Source organism: Phyllopteryx taeniolatus, chromosome 3 (assembly GCF_024500385.1).
Source record: "Phyllopteryx taeniolatus isolate TA_2022b chromosome 3, UOR_Ptae_1.2, whole genome shotgun sequence".
Lineage (NCBI taxonomy): Eukaryota > Metazoa > Chordata > Actinopteri > Syngnathiformes > Syngnathidae > Phyllopteryx > Phyllopteryx taeniolatus.
Window position 1 is genome coordinate 28,528,749 of NC_084504.1, and position 13,700 is coordinate 28,542,448.

At 41.3% G+C, this 13,700-nt stretch overlaps 1 protein-coding gene and 1 long non-coding RNA gene across 2 annotated transcripts in view; one reads left to right on the forward strand and one right to left on the reverse strand.

The window, feature by feature from the left end:
* LOC133475459 (uncharacterized) overlaps window positions 1-6,577 on the forward strand; it is a 34,854-nt gene extending 28,277 nt beyond the window's left edge. Inside the window, exon 5 of the long non-coding RNA XR_009787854.1 lies at window positions 6,446-6,577. This is a non-coding gene — a long non-coding RNA (uncharacterized LOC133475459). The remainder of the gene's footprint in view (window positions 1-6,445) is intronic.
* LOC133475443 (3-hydroxy-3-methylglutaryl-coenzyme A reductase-like) overlaps window positions 1-12,856 on the reverse strand; it is a 29,205-nt gene extending 16,349 nt beyond the window's left edge. Inside the window, exons 1-11 of the mRNA XM_061768301.1 lie at window positions 12,721-12,856; window positions 10,315-10,491; window positions 9,671-9,782; window positions 7,691-7,778; window positions 7,499-7,583; window positions 7,312-7,417; window positions 6,941-7,047; window positions 6,744-6,863; window positions 6,468-6,628; window positions 3,636-3,889; window positions 2,679-2,845 (exon numbers count right to left, since the gene is read on the reverse strand). Coding sequence (XP_061624285.1) covers window positions 2,679-2,845; window positions 3,636-3,889; window positions 6,468-6,628; window positions 6,744-6,863; window positions 6,941-7,047; window positions 7,312-7,417; window positions 7,499-7,583; window positions 7,691-7,778; window positions 9,671-9,782; window positions 10,315-10,479 — 1,365 coding nt within the window. The 5' untranslated portion in view covers window positions 10,480-10,491; window positions 12,721-12,856. The remainder of the gene's footprint in view (window positions 1-2,678; window positions 2,846-3,635; window positions 3,890-6,467; window positions 6,629-6,743; window positions 6,864-6,940; window positions 7,048-7,311; window positions 7,418-7,498; window positions 7,584-7,690; window positions 7,779-9,670; window positions 9,783-10,314; window positions 10,492-12,720) is intronic.
* Between the last annotated feature and the right edge of the window lie 844 nt (window positions 12,857-13,700).

Here is a 13,700-nt window from a genome sequence, read left to right on the forward strand (position 1 = left end):
ATAGCATTAAGGCATCCTCCGAGATACAATGCATAGGCATGAAGTGCTTTTACATCATCAGATTTTAAAGATGTCCAGTGTAATGCCTTCTCCAAATACTCATTTGATATTTTGATTTCGTCCCCATAATGCTCCTTTAATAATCGTTTGGCTTCCTTATATCCTCTGTGAGAATCCATATATAGACAACGTTGGACAAGACTTTTGGGCTGGCCCGTGGTGTACTGCTCAAGAAAGTAAATCCTATCCTGACCGCTGCTTGTTTTAGCTTCGATTAGATGCTTGAAAGCTCGAAAAAATGACTTGTATTCAAGCGGATCACCATCAAATGGCATCTCCATGGTTGGCAGCATGGCTAATTTCTATTGCGTTATTATGAGTCCACCATTCCAGACTGTTGTCTTTGCTCCGAGTCATCGTGGTCTTGAACATCATGCATCCTTGGGAGGATGCTGAGGAAGCCTTGGATCCTTTCGTCCTTTCAAACACGTTGGAAATACTGTCATGAGGCTCAAGACTTTGTCCTCTTTATCACATTTTGACATCCCCCAACCTCTGCTCGTACCAGTCCACATTATACTCTTCTTTTTCCTCCTCTGATAAGAGCCTTTGCACTGACCTGTGAACAGCCCGAAATTCATGAAATGACTTCAAGCACTCATTAACATGATCAACACTTCCACCATCATTCATCCAAGCTTTGATTTCATTCATCTTTCTCGTCCACGCGCCCAGTCTTCCCTTGCGGTGCGCTTTAAGCGTTTTTAACATTTCTGCTTCATGTACTTTTGTTGGGACATCCATTTTTTTTACGTTTTTGTTTAGTTTTTTTGTCCTTTTATTGAATTTACATTTGATTGTTTGGTATTGAATCAGTTTGTTTTTGTAACAATTTGGTCTTCGCAGGACGCTCCTTTACCCTTTGTGGCGTCACGCTATGTGCGTCGTCTTCCGACACATCCAACATGTAACAAGTTTATTTCGCTTTATTTGCACTCCTCCGTTCAGCCCACAGTGCCACTTGAATCAAAGCAAACCATTTCCAGCATTTAACTGACTTAAATGTTGCGACTTCCCTTTGTGACATTTTCAAGGAGCCGCTACCTGAGTAGGTTAACCCCACACAGTCCAGCACAAAGGACTTATTTGGCGGTCGATCGGGTTTCGCAAGACAAGAGTCCGCTGCCAGAGCCAGCAAGAGCAGCGGTGATATTTTGCAAACACGAAAGAACGAGTGGTATAATGATAAGTTACATTTGTAACGACGTGATAGTTTAGGAGAAAATGCTTACTTGGCTAAAGTTAGTTTGTTTGCTAATGGCACAAAGTCTCTAGCTTTGTGTTAGCTAGCCACATTTCAGAGTCCAAAATTTGCGCCACTCATGAACAGATGTTTGCTGTATTTGTCAACCTGCTTATTGATAATGTTATCAGGTCGAAATCAACCTGGTACTGCCTTTGGGCTGACTCTGATACTAAATTAATATGAATGAATGGTTTATGCGTCTGTACATGCCCCAGCCTGGCATCATCAGGAGACAGACACCACATCATTCACTAATAATATTCAAGTGTGTATTTGGCCTGCACAACATGAAGAAAAACAATATTGCAATGATATGACTTTAAAATAAATAAATAATCTAAATAAACATGTATGGCTACCTGATATAATTTGTTACCACGTCCTAAATAACTTTTTATTTCGCTTAGTTCAGGTTGCCTTGGCAATCATTGAGTCAATATAATAACATAATAATTATGATAAAAAATATGAGAAATTGTACAGCCCTTATGTGTATATTAAACCTCTGGGACTATCCTTTTTGTGTAGATACAGTCGGTTGTTGCTATATTCCAATATTTTCTGATACCCTCTCACCATTATGTGAGCATGACCTGCTAATTAGAACAAGAACAAGATCCCGGATGCGAGCGGCCGAAATGAGTTTCCTCCGCAGGGTGTCCGGGCTCTCCCATAGAGATAGGGCGAGAAGCTCGGTCATCCGGGAGGATCTCAGAGTAGAGCCGCTGCTCCTCCGCATCGAGAGGAGCCAGATGAGGTGGCTGGGGCATCTGATTCGGATGCCTCCCGGACGCCTCCCCGGTGAGGTGTTCCGGGCACGTCCCACCGGGAGGAGACCCCGGGGACGACCCAGGACACGCTGGAGAGACTACGTCCTTCGGCTGGCCTGGGAACGCCTCGGGAATAAATTGGCTTTTTTTTCATGATTTTTTAGTGGTGTTGAGGCGATCTCGAGGCAAAACAATATATGATAGAAATATTTTTTAAATGACTTCCTGAAAAGTTGTGATTTTGGAGATGCAAGGATTCTGTCTAACAGGGTCAATATACTGTATTGGTATAGCTTGGCAGAGTCTGGCTTGATCAAGTCTTGTGCAGCAAAACTATTAGCCGACACTCGGCCACTCATGAAAACCAGAACCACACATACTGCCTGAAAATTTTCTCGCAATCAGTCACGTACTGCGTGACAATTTAGTCGCATTTGGTTGCGTACTGCGCGACAGTTCAGTCGCAGTCGGCTGCATCGCTCGGTTTGCCGGGGCGCCAAGCCCCATACATATTATTATTATAATTATAGCTCTCCTAATACTCTGAAAAGATTTGCCACCACTACCTTGGGTTTGAATCTAAGCAGTAGTAGTAGTCTTACCTCTGGATTTTTGAGAATGGCCACACATTCAACGAGGCCTCTAGGCTTCGAGGGGAGGTGCGGCTCTGTGATTTCAGATTTTATCTCTTCCTCTCGTTCACCACGAATGAAGACATGACTTGAACCAGAATCAGTAACAGGAACAAGCACGGGCCGGATAACCTCATCTAGAGAAGCAATGATAAAAAGTGAAGGTTGAAGAATTGGGATTCAAATTTTACTGACAAACTATGATATAGGTTAGTTACAAATTAAAATTTTAATTATCAGTGTTACCGTATTGAGCATAATGGGTTGTTTATCTTGTTTTGTTTTCTTTAAGATGGTTAGGCAGCGTTGCCAACTTAGAAACTTTGTCGCTAACGAGCATCCAGGCCTCACTAGCAAATCTTTATTAAAAACAAAAAAGCAACTAGCAACAATTCTAACAATGTTGTGTTATTGTAGATGCAGTCAGACTGGGAGATGGTCACCCCTCCTTGTCAAGACTGCAAGTGAATGACCAAACATAACTGCAGGATCGCTACACTATTTGATCACTTTCAAATTCATCCTGCAAGCTGGATTGGACCCCTGAGTGGGATGGTTTTCGACAGTCAGCTGGAAATTATACACCTATAATTGCATTTTGTTAATGCACTTACCTGTTTGTGTACGAAGTAAAAAAAAAAAAAATAAATAGTCATTTCAAGTACATTTTGCGCGGTCTTCACATAAATTCACTTAAGTCGTTGCTCTTTACAATATCTATTGTCAAAAAGCAAATATTATTTTTTACATATTTTAGATTTTGTATTTACATTGAACATGGTTTTACGTGAACATCCATTTGAGTAATATTGTCATATTACCAATAATTGTGCTAATTTGGTCTCAATAATCTTGATATGAAACTTTTTACGAGCGTACAATCTCGATCAAAAAGTGCGACATGATTGCAACTGAGGACAGACATACCTATTTCTTTCCTGTTGGCTGGCGTGGTGGAAGGCAAACCAGGGAAGAGTGCATGGCGTCGGAGGAGATCCAGCTCCTTCGTGCAGCAAGTTTTGTTGGCCTGTCGCGCAGCAAGGGGCGCTGTGGACATCGTGACGGGGTTCCTTATCGATAGCGTAGATTCCATCTCCGCTTGTTCAAAAAAGATGTACTTGATGGCCAGCAGCAGAGCCAAGGCCAGGCAGATCACCTGCTCAATATCCATGGTGATCATTCTGTAGGAAAACAATGGTCCATAAAAGGACACAGTTGTTTCAGCCAAAAGCATTTTTGTCTCGCACTTTTGTTAATCGCTTAAAAGACGTGATATATATTTTGAAAATACACAAACATATACAATTGAACTCAAAGGAATGTATTTCCTTGGAATGTTGTAGAGGTGATCATTTGTGAATGTAAACACTCGCAGATATTTATTGAAATAACATGTTACATACATATTGTGGGCGGCATGGCGCAGATGGCAAGAGTACGCCCTGCAACCAGTCTGCCTCACAGTTCTGAGGGCGCGGGTTTAAATCTGGCCTCGCCTGTGTGGCGTTTCCATGTTCTTACCTTACCTGAGTGGGTTTTCTCCTGGTACTCCGGTTTCCTCCCAAATCCCCAAAAAAGGCATAGTAGGTTAATTGAAGAGTCTAAATTGCCCATAGGTGTGAATTTGAGTACGAATGGTTATTTCTTTATATGTGCCCTGCGATTGGCTGGCGACCAGATCAGGGTGTAACCCGCCTCTCGCCCAGAGTGGGATAGGCTCCAGCACGCCCGCGACCCTAGTGAGTATGAGCAGTACGGAAAATGAATGAATATGTCACAGTTTTCTGTGCAAAATGAATCTTTAAATAAGAAATGATAGATAATAATAGAAAATGAATGTACCCAAAAAACTTCAAAATAAAAGCTCCATATATGACGACATTGGACATCAATTCCATTTTAAACTTTTATTTTGACGTTGACGCGATCACGATTAAAATTCGATTAATTGTGGAGCCCTAGACCACTCGATGTACATGCTGGCTTCCCAAATGCGGCCAGTTTAAAAGTGAAATGAAGAGAATGGAGAATTGATGGTGCTGCTCCAATCGTATATGCACTGAAGGATTTATTCATTTTGAATAACATTTGCAAAGAAAACTGTGCGCTGTCCTGCCTCGGCTGCCCCGCTGAGCCAGTCTGCGTACACAAGACATCGAAGGAAAGCCTGGTCTACTTAGCAAAGGACAAGCACGGGAGATTTAACTTCGCACACGGATGCGAAATGAATTACCAGCCAGTCCGAAGGAGCTCATCAAACCCGAGACACGGACAATTGGTTTGTCACTCAGACGCTAAGTTAATTAACTTTCACGCTAAGCCAGCCTGAAGTCTCACCAACAAATAATTATTTTTTTGGGACACTGGCTTGATGAGCAAGAAGGTGAGAAACCCGCTGTTCGGTGGCTCCCCATGAAGACACAGTGACATTTGTTCCTTCTGTCTGGGAAAATGGAAGGAGCACTAGCGACACCCACAGGCGGTGGAAAGCTACTGCAACTCCGGAAGAACTAATCACAATCTTCACCGAATTTGAATGTTGCATATTTTTATATTTTGAACTTTGTATGAACGTTCCCAGTGTTAGCATCACAACAGCGCCACTATTGATTGTATTTCTGCAAATTGGTATGTCTGATGTCAAATCTGTTGGTCAACTGAACCGGATGAGATGTTTCACCCCACACAACACAAATGCCACATTGCAAATATTAACTGAAACTTAAAATCACGCTAAACCGGAAATGTTTTTATCCAAACCAATATACGCTACAACACTGTTACCAATTATGTTATCATGACGTCACATATCCCCTTCGTCGTAGGTAACTGTATTGGAAAACATTCCTTAAGTAACCCTCCCAATCCTGAGTATGAGGAATACGTAAAAGACGAGTCTTTTGCCACAAGCATGACTACTGCTAAAGAATAGAGAAGTAAATCTGCACAACTCGTAAAACCCTCGCCAAGTCATTTAGCAAACACGTACCACATAACACAGCAAGTAAACGTCGGCAAGACAACTACAGTTCTTTCTGCAGTGTTCTAGCCAAATTTGTAGGCCAATGTGTGCTGTAGTGACAAACAAACATCTATTTGGTTTTGAATATTTTATTAGGTTTACATTTTTTATGTCATCTTAATTGTTTTTATTTTGTTTTGTAACAAAAGCTTCACTAAAATACTATTGCGCAAACTTGATTTGGCATATTCTCCTGTATACAGCCTGGACATAACTTGAGGTTTTTAATCGTGAAATATTGTCATAGAATATTCCTGTGCAATGTTTTGCAGTAAATGTGTTAAGCACTTTACAAAATAAACAAGAACGGTTGTTCTGAAACGCTGTGTCTATCAAATGTAAGTAGAGATAGTAAGTAGTAAGTAAGTAGAGATTTACACCGTTTTTTTTTTTTTTATTAAGATATCGTCTCATTGTTATCGTAAAACGAAATGAAAATATTGAGATGGTTTTTTTTTTTTGTTTTTTTTTGCCCACCCTATATCACTCCTCATCCCTAGCTGGCATGGTGAGAACTTTTTAAAAGGGGTCTTGTCAGTGATGTGTCAATGGATTTGTGTGTGACAAGAATGTGATGGAGCCAAATCTCAATTTCCATCACTAAAAGCTAAATTACCAACAAGGTTGTTTTTTGCCAATCATTTGAATACACACTAATGAAACACTGTTGTTGACGGAGAAACATTGATTTTTGTCCTGGTGTGTTGTTTGACAGAGGAATGTCGGTGACCACGTACCGGGTGAGGTAAAAGTGCCACAGAGGTATGTCTGGCTCGATTCTCCTGGGGGACAGGTGTTCTTCCGCCATGCCGTTCTGTTGAATTCCCGCTGTAGCACTGAACAACAGAGGCTCAGCAATCCACCTACTGTGAGCGTGAACCATAACAAGTCCCAAAGACTACAGAAAAAGAAGATACATAACACATCGCGTACATTCTCAGAATGAAGAAAAAAAAAAACACAAGGGACAGTAAATAAAACACAACAAAATAAGGATGCGTGAGAGGTCTTACCATAATTATTTTGACTCTCTGGGTAACGGGATTCGGTTTCTTATCCTGCTCTTCCTCCAGCACCTGAGAGAAGTGGCTCAGCTGCCAAATTGGATGGCCCACCTGACTCTCACGGGACAGCTCCAAGAAAACACAGCTATCATAAATAGAACTGAAAACTCTTTGAGTACTACTACTGAGATAAAGTCAACTCTTACCTCGAGCACCAGTGACACACATGCAGGGAAGAATGTCATGAAGACAAAATAGTTGGCCAAAATAGACATACAGCCAAAGCAGCACATTATTTCTAACTGTCGAACCCCTGAAATACACAAAGTAAACAAGTATTTTACGATTTGAAATTTAAAAAAAAATTTGATTCACAGAATAAACAGCTTTCTTGGTGTTTTTTACTCATGACTCCTTATACACTTAAAAGCCTCAAGCCACCCATCCCAGACTGATAACACACGATGATTCCGAATCAAATTACGTAATATCAGTTGTCAATTGCAGGTCTTTAATTATGCCTCATTTCTTCTCCGCACATAATCTAACCGAAAATGAAGAAAAAAAATAACACTACCTGACATAGTTCCCACACCGATCACTAAGCACTCCACCAGGGCATCTAAGGTGAACGTAGGTCCCAGTACTGCCATACCTCGAGCAATATTCTCCCTAACCTCTTCCTGGGGAAAAAAAGTCAAAAGTGAAATCCAAAAAATCAATCAGTCCTTCATTTTAAATGGGTTCCACTGCATGTTTTGTACCTGAGAACTGGAGCTTAGCGCAAACTTGGCAAGAGCACATGCTTTGGAGAGGTCAATCAGAAGTAGAAAGAAAGGTAGAGCCTCACTGGAACACACGCCAGAACAATCATTAACCTCTGAAGTTTCTCAAATGGTAAGAGTGATCGTAGTGTGTGTGTATATATATATATATATATATATATATAAACTTACTTAAGGCCGGTTAGCTCTTTATCAAGGAAGTGTATGACCACTGTGCTGAATACAAAGCTGGAAAAGATTGTGAAAAGTCCTGCAATTCCTGAAAATAATGGATGAGTTAAATATCAAAGGCAGAACTCATTTTAGTTATCATCCTCCTGTGTGATATCAGGGTTGGCACTGGGTCATGAAACCTCTCAACCAATGTGGTTAAACAGTATGAAAAGGCCATTTCCCTCAAATATTGTTCATAAATCTGCATTAGTGTGCCTAAGGCGTGCAAAAATCACGCTTTCTAATCAGCATCTTGATATGCCACACCTGTGAGGTGGGATGGATTATCTTGACAAAGGAGAAATGCCCACTAACACAGATTTAGACAGATTTGTGAACAATATTGGAGGGAAATGGCCTTTTGTGTATATCGAAAAGGTTTTAGATCTCGGAGTCCAGCTCATGAAAAATGGGAGCAAAAACAAAAGTGTTGCGTGTATATTTTAAAAAGCAGTCGCATTACGAGCTTAATATTGAGCTATCACTTCACCAGTGGTCAAACGAGCAACTTTACATCACAGTGAATTGAGACAAAATTCACAAAAACAGTGTCTCACAGTATCACAGACACGAACCGTGTGTCTCATCAGTAGGTAGGTAAAGGAATCAACGTTTTACCTCTGGTTCCAATCATTACTCTTTTCCTTGTGTCTTGTTTTACTTTCGTTTTTACCGGTATCGTGTGGCGTTATTTTACGTGCCAAAATGTTGAGTTCCGATGCGTAACCTTCAAAATTATAGGCTACATGCTTTAAACAGGAAGTCAAGGTAAAACTTAAACATATAAACCATTTGACGTGATAAAACAGTTGAAAATAACTATTTTAACAATGCTCTATTTAACTTTTACCTGAAACTATAATGAATTAATATTAGATGAATTGGGTTAGTTCCACACACATTGCCTTTTAGTTCATAGGTTTGATATTGATACTGGTTTTCAAGAACCCCGAGTCAAATGTTCATTTTAGTTTATGCTGCTGGCTGGCTGCTAAGAAAATGGATCTTCATAATTTGGACAACCTCTATTTAAACCATGCAAACTTTTTTGACCCAGCCCCCTAAAAGAATCGTAATCGAGAATCGTTCGGAACCGGAATCGGGACAAGAATCCCTCAAATTCACACGATGCCCAACCCTGAGTATGACCAACACCACATTGGATATAGCCAACAAATCAACAACTCTTTTCTGTAGGCTAGGACTAAATGTTACGATGAATTTGTATGAATAACAAATCTTTATTATACTATTGAATTGCAAAAAGAATAACGTTCCATCGCAGTCGTATATTGACTAATTGATTTAACATAATGCCTTCCTAAAAATGTAATACAGTATAATGAGGCTCTTGTCAGAAGCATTAACACAGTTGCCAGTGTCAGTGGAGTATAGAGATAAAGCGGAGTGACACGAGTGACGCTTTTCCTCACTGAGGTGTGAGTATAAAAGCACCTGAAATGGTGAACTATATTCAATGTTAATTAATGTTCTTGTCAATTAAAGTAAAAGTGTTGCGATGATTCACTTATTACATTAGCGAGCTAGAACTAATGTGGATTGCAGGACACATTGACCATCAACGCTTCAAACATGCGTTTGTGGCGATAAGCGTTCTTCGATTCGGCGCCAAGGGCATCGGGTCTTGTCTTCCCCGATGCGCCACTCTCTGCAGCTGGGAAAATATGCGAGCCTGACCGCTTAGCCTGCCAGCTAGCCGGCTGGACGGCAAATTGAACCATTTAACAGCACTCACACATGGCAGAGTGAGCACGCTCACTTTAACTTTTATCAGGAAGAGCTTTTGATGCAGGCGATTTTGATTCGCCAGTGTGGCTAACATGGACAATATTGGCTTTGTCACATCCTGTTTTAATTACCCACTGGCGAAGTGGCAAACGGGCAGCGCGAAACCCTGAATATCAACAACTTTCATACCTAAAATATATTTGGATCCCAGTTGTCTTAAGCTCTGGAACTGGAAGTAAATGTAGACGATGGCAATGCAGCGTGTGATGGTCAGGATGATGATGTCACTGCTCAGAATTTGCTATTCAAAGAATGAAAAAGCAATTGTTATACAGTGCTCAAAAAGAACATGTTCAAGATCCGGTGCAGAGATGTGCTGCACACCTCCACGAAAATAAAAATAAAAAGCATGACAGATTTACAAATGCAACCTGACAGATGGAAATTGAAGTGGGGCGGGCAAAGGAGTTATCTGATGATTTTCACATTCTGCTATATCATACAAATGGATGACTTGGAAAAAAGCTTTTGAGGCTAATCGTTGAATGTGGGGGAAGGATATAGGGCTTTGTTGTAGCACATCAAATTGTCATAACTCCATTCAACAAGTTCATCTTCAAATTCATACAGTGGGTAAGTGTCAGTGTCTCCTCCAGACTAAGCGTTTACAATTGTTTCAGTACTGCCCCCCTAAATGGCAGAAATTAATAATGTGCTGCCACAGTGTTTGATATTTTCAGGTAGATTGCTGGGAGAGGCTCCAGTACGCCCGCAACCCTAGTGAGGATAAGCGGTGCGGAAAATGGTTGGATGCAAAATTTGCATGGACTCACCTCATCTGTTTTGGGGCAGTCAAAGTTCCAGCCACAGATCTGGTCATTTCCAGTGAACATATTCATGGACATCATACAGACCGTGAGGGTGACAGTACCCACAATGACCTCCCAAGGATGGGAGGCCACCACAAGGCCGTGAATACGGAACAGATGGGTCAACATGGTGGGAGAGGACTGTCGAAAACCAGAATAGGAGAACCAAAATACTCTGAGAAAGGAATCAAGTACAATTTTCCTTACGCTATATAAAAAGAAACTATTGAGAAACAACATCTGAATCGATTAAAGTCGTGCCTTGAGATGATATAGGCTATGCGTAGCCCCCGCCAACCCACTGTGTGATTCTCCACCGTTTTTATTCAGTTTTTCAGGACAGTCGGTGTGGGGGGGGGGGGGCGAAGATAGATTCTTCAAAAGAGGTAATTATTGTATAATTATTTTCTGCAACAGAAACGCGAAAAAAGATGGTAAGATTTCAAACTGGAAAAATTTGACAATTTTTATATTATCCTTTTAATATCGATGAATGAATAGGAAACAAAAGGCTGCGGCAACAAGGGCAGTTTTTTCGTCCAGGGCAAAAGGGCAGGTGCTTGAGCACCACTTCATTTACTATGTATGCATGTGCCTGTTGAAACCGCTCCACAATGTTGTTATTGCAACTTTCAAATGATTTCATTTTCTATAATGCTCATTACATTTTATACAGTGGGTACGGAAAGTAGTCAGACCGCCTTAAAATATTGCAGCCATTTGCTAAAATCATTTAAGTTAATTTTTTTCCACATTAATGAACACACAGCACCACATATTGACAGCCAAAAACGGAGTTGTTGAAATCTTTGCAGATTTATTAAAAAAGAAAAACTGAAATATCACACAGCCATAAATACACAGCCATCTGAGCACTCTGGAGAAGGTTTTTGTCCAGGATATCCCTGTACTTGGTCTCCCAGTCCCTGCAGTTGAAAATCACCCCCACAGCATGATGCTGCCACCACCATGCTTCACTGTTGGGACTGTATTGGACAGGTGATGAGCAGTGCCTCGTTTTCTCCACACATATCGCTTAGCATTAAGGCCAAACAGTTCTATCTTGGTCACATCAGACCAGAGAATCTAATTTCACACTATCTTGGAGTCCTTCAGGTGTTTTATAGCAAACCATGCGGGCATTCATGTGTCTTGCACTGAGGAGAGGCTTCCGTCGGGCCACTCTGCCATAAAGCCCCGACTGGTGGAGGACTGCAGTGATGGTTGACTTTCTTGAACTTTCTCCCATCTCCCGACTGCATCTCTGGAGTTCATCCACAGTGATCTTTGGGCTCTTCTCCCCCAATTGCTCAGTTTGGCCAGGCTCTAGGAAGGGTTCTGGTTGTCCCAAAAGTCTTCCATTTAAGGATTATGGAAGCCACCATGTTCTTAGGAACCTTTAAGTCCAGGAGCATTTTTTCTGTAACCTTGGCCAGATCTGTGCCTCGCCACAATTCTGCCTCGGAGCTCTTCAGGCAGTTCCTTTGACCTCATGATTCTCATTTGCTCTGACATGCACTGTGAGCTGTAAGGTCTTATATAGATATAGGCAGGTGTGTGGCTTTCCTAATCAAGTCCAATCAGTGTAATCAAACACAGCTGGACTCCAATGAAGGTGTGGAACCATCTCAAGGATGATCAGCTAGAAAGGGACAGCACCCGACTTCAAAATATGAGTGTCACGGCAAAGGGTCTGAATACTTCTGGCTCTATGTGTGATATTTCAGTTTTTCTTTTGTAATAAATCCGCAAAAATTTCAACAATTATGTTTTTTTGTGCTGTGTGTACATTAATGAGGGAAAATGTTTTACTTAAAAATGATTTTAACAAATGGCTGCAATATAAGAAAGAGTGAAACATTGAAGGGGGTCTGAATACTTTCCGTACCCACTGTATATTTCATTGAAGAACGTGTACACTTTGGACACTGTAAGATGCGTTGCACTGCTGGTCCTGACTCAGGTTAGTTCTTGCTCTTTTGGGGGTTTGTACACTGCCTTGACTTTGAAAAGGTTGGCCTCGAACATGCAGGTGGCCTTTAACATTGGTCCATCAGTTCTTGGTCGGTACTATGTTATTATTCAAACATGCACTTCAGCAAAATGTAATGGAATTGTTACATTGGACATTTAATTGCACATAAAACGTTCTGTTATTACAGGGGTCTACCCATCTTTCGTTGTGTTATTGAATTTAAAAAAACAAATTTGAGTAAACAGCTTTTACAACTGCTGAATTTTTTTAAGGGTGCTCATTATATCGTATGCACACAGTTATGTTAAGCTTTGTAGTTTGGTACTGGAGCACGTCAACGTTCTCTTGCCTGCGATATGTAAAGTGCCACACAAATATATCAAAGGTGGACTCACCTGTGAGCGTAAAGAGCGTGGAATGTGACAGAGGTCTGGCGAGAATGGCTCCGTGAGTCAAGGGGCGAGCGAGTGGGCTGGACTTGAGTCTCCCAACATCAGCTCCATCCACAAGTTGAGCGGATTCTGCAATGACGTGAGGCCACATGGAACCATAGCGCGCTAGTACATCATACGAGGTCTGAGCCAATCAGAGCGCCCGCGCGCGTATTCCACGCCCCGTTTCCAGCGGTGTGGGCGTGGCCAGCGTCAGCGAGGACGCCTCACTCGCTGGCTGATGTCACAGACGGTCAGACAGCTCAACGGGTGCTTTTAGAGAACGTATTATGTGCGTACTCTGAACACAGATGCAATATTGAAACATGGAAAAAATACGGAAATAATACAATCACGAAATAAAGCAATACAGGTCTCAATTTAATTTGTTAAGGCGTGATCCTCGCCCATGCTATATGCCACCAATTTGTCTCGCAGTTTAACGAGACGTCGTGTTCATCTGTGTTGTTGTTGTGTTTTTTTTTATTTTTTTCCAAGCAGTTGATTCGACAGATAACCTGTGAATATTTCCATATTTCCGGGTGGAATCGCTCTCATTCTCTTCACAGTTCTCTGCCGGTTCTGATATGATATGAACAATAGGTAGATACGACACGCCCTTTGAGCCGCGCGCATAAGGTTGTTAGCGTATTCCATGTGTGTGGATAGCACGAAAACCAAAATAATAAGGATGGCTGCACATAACACTGTACATTTACAACAAGGGAACTGGGAATAATTTCCTCAGGTGCAAGTATTTTTTGTTGTCTCTTTCTTCAAATGTTCTGTATTGATAGCACGAGTTTTAGCGTTGACGAAAAAGTAAGCCTCATGAAAATGAGCTACTTATGAATTATCTCCAAAACACATGCATTGTCATGGACGGTAACGTTGCCCCCACAAATATGGCCGCCACGTAGGCACGTCGTTTAGAAATTTTATAT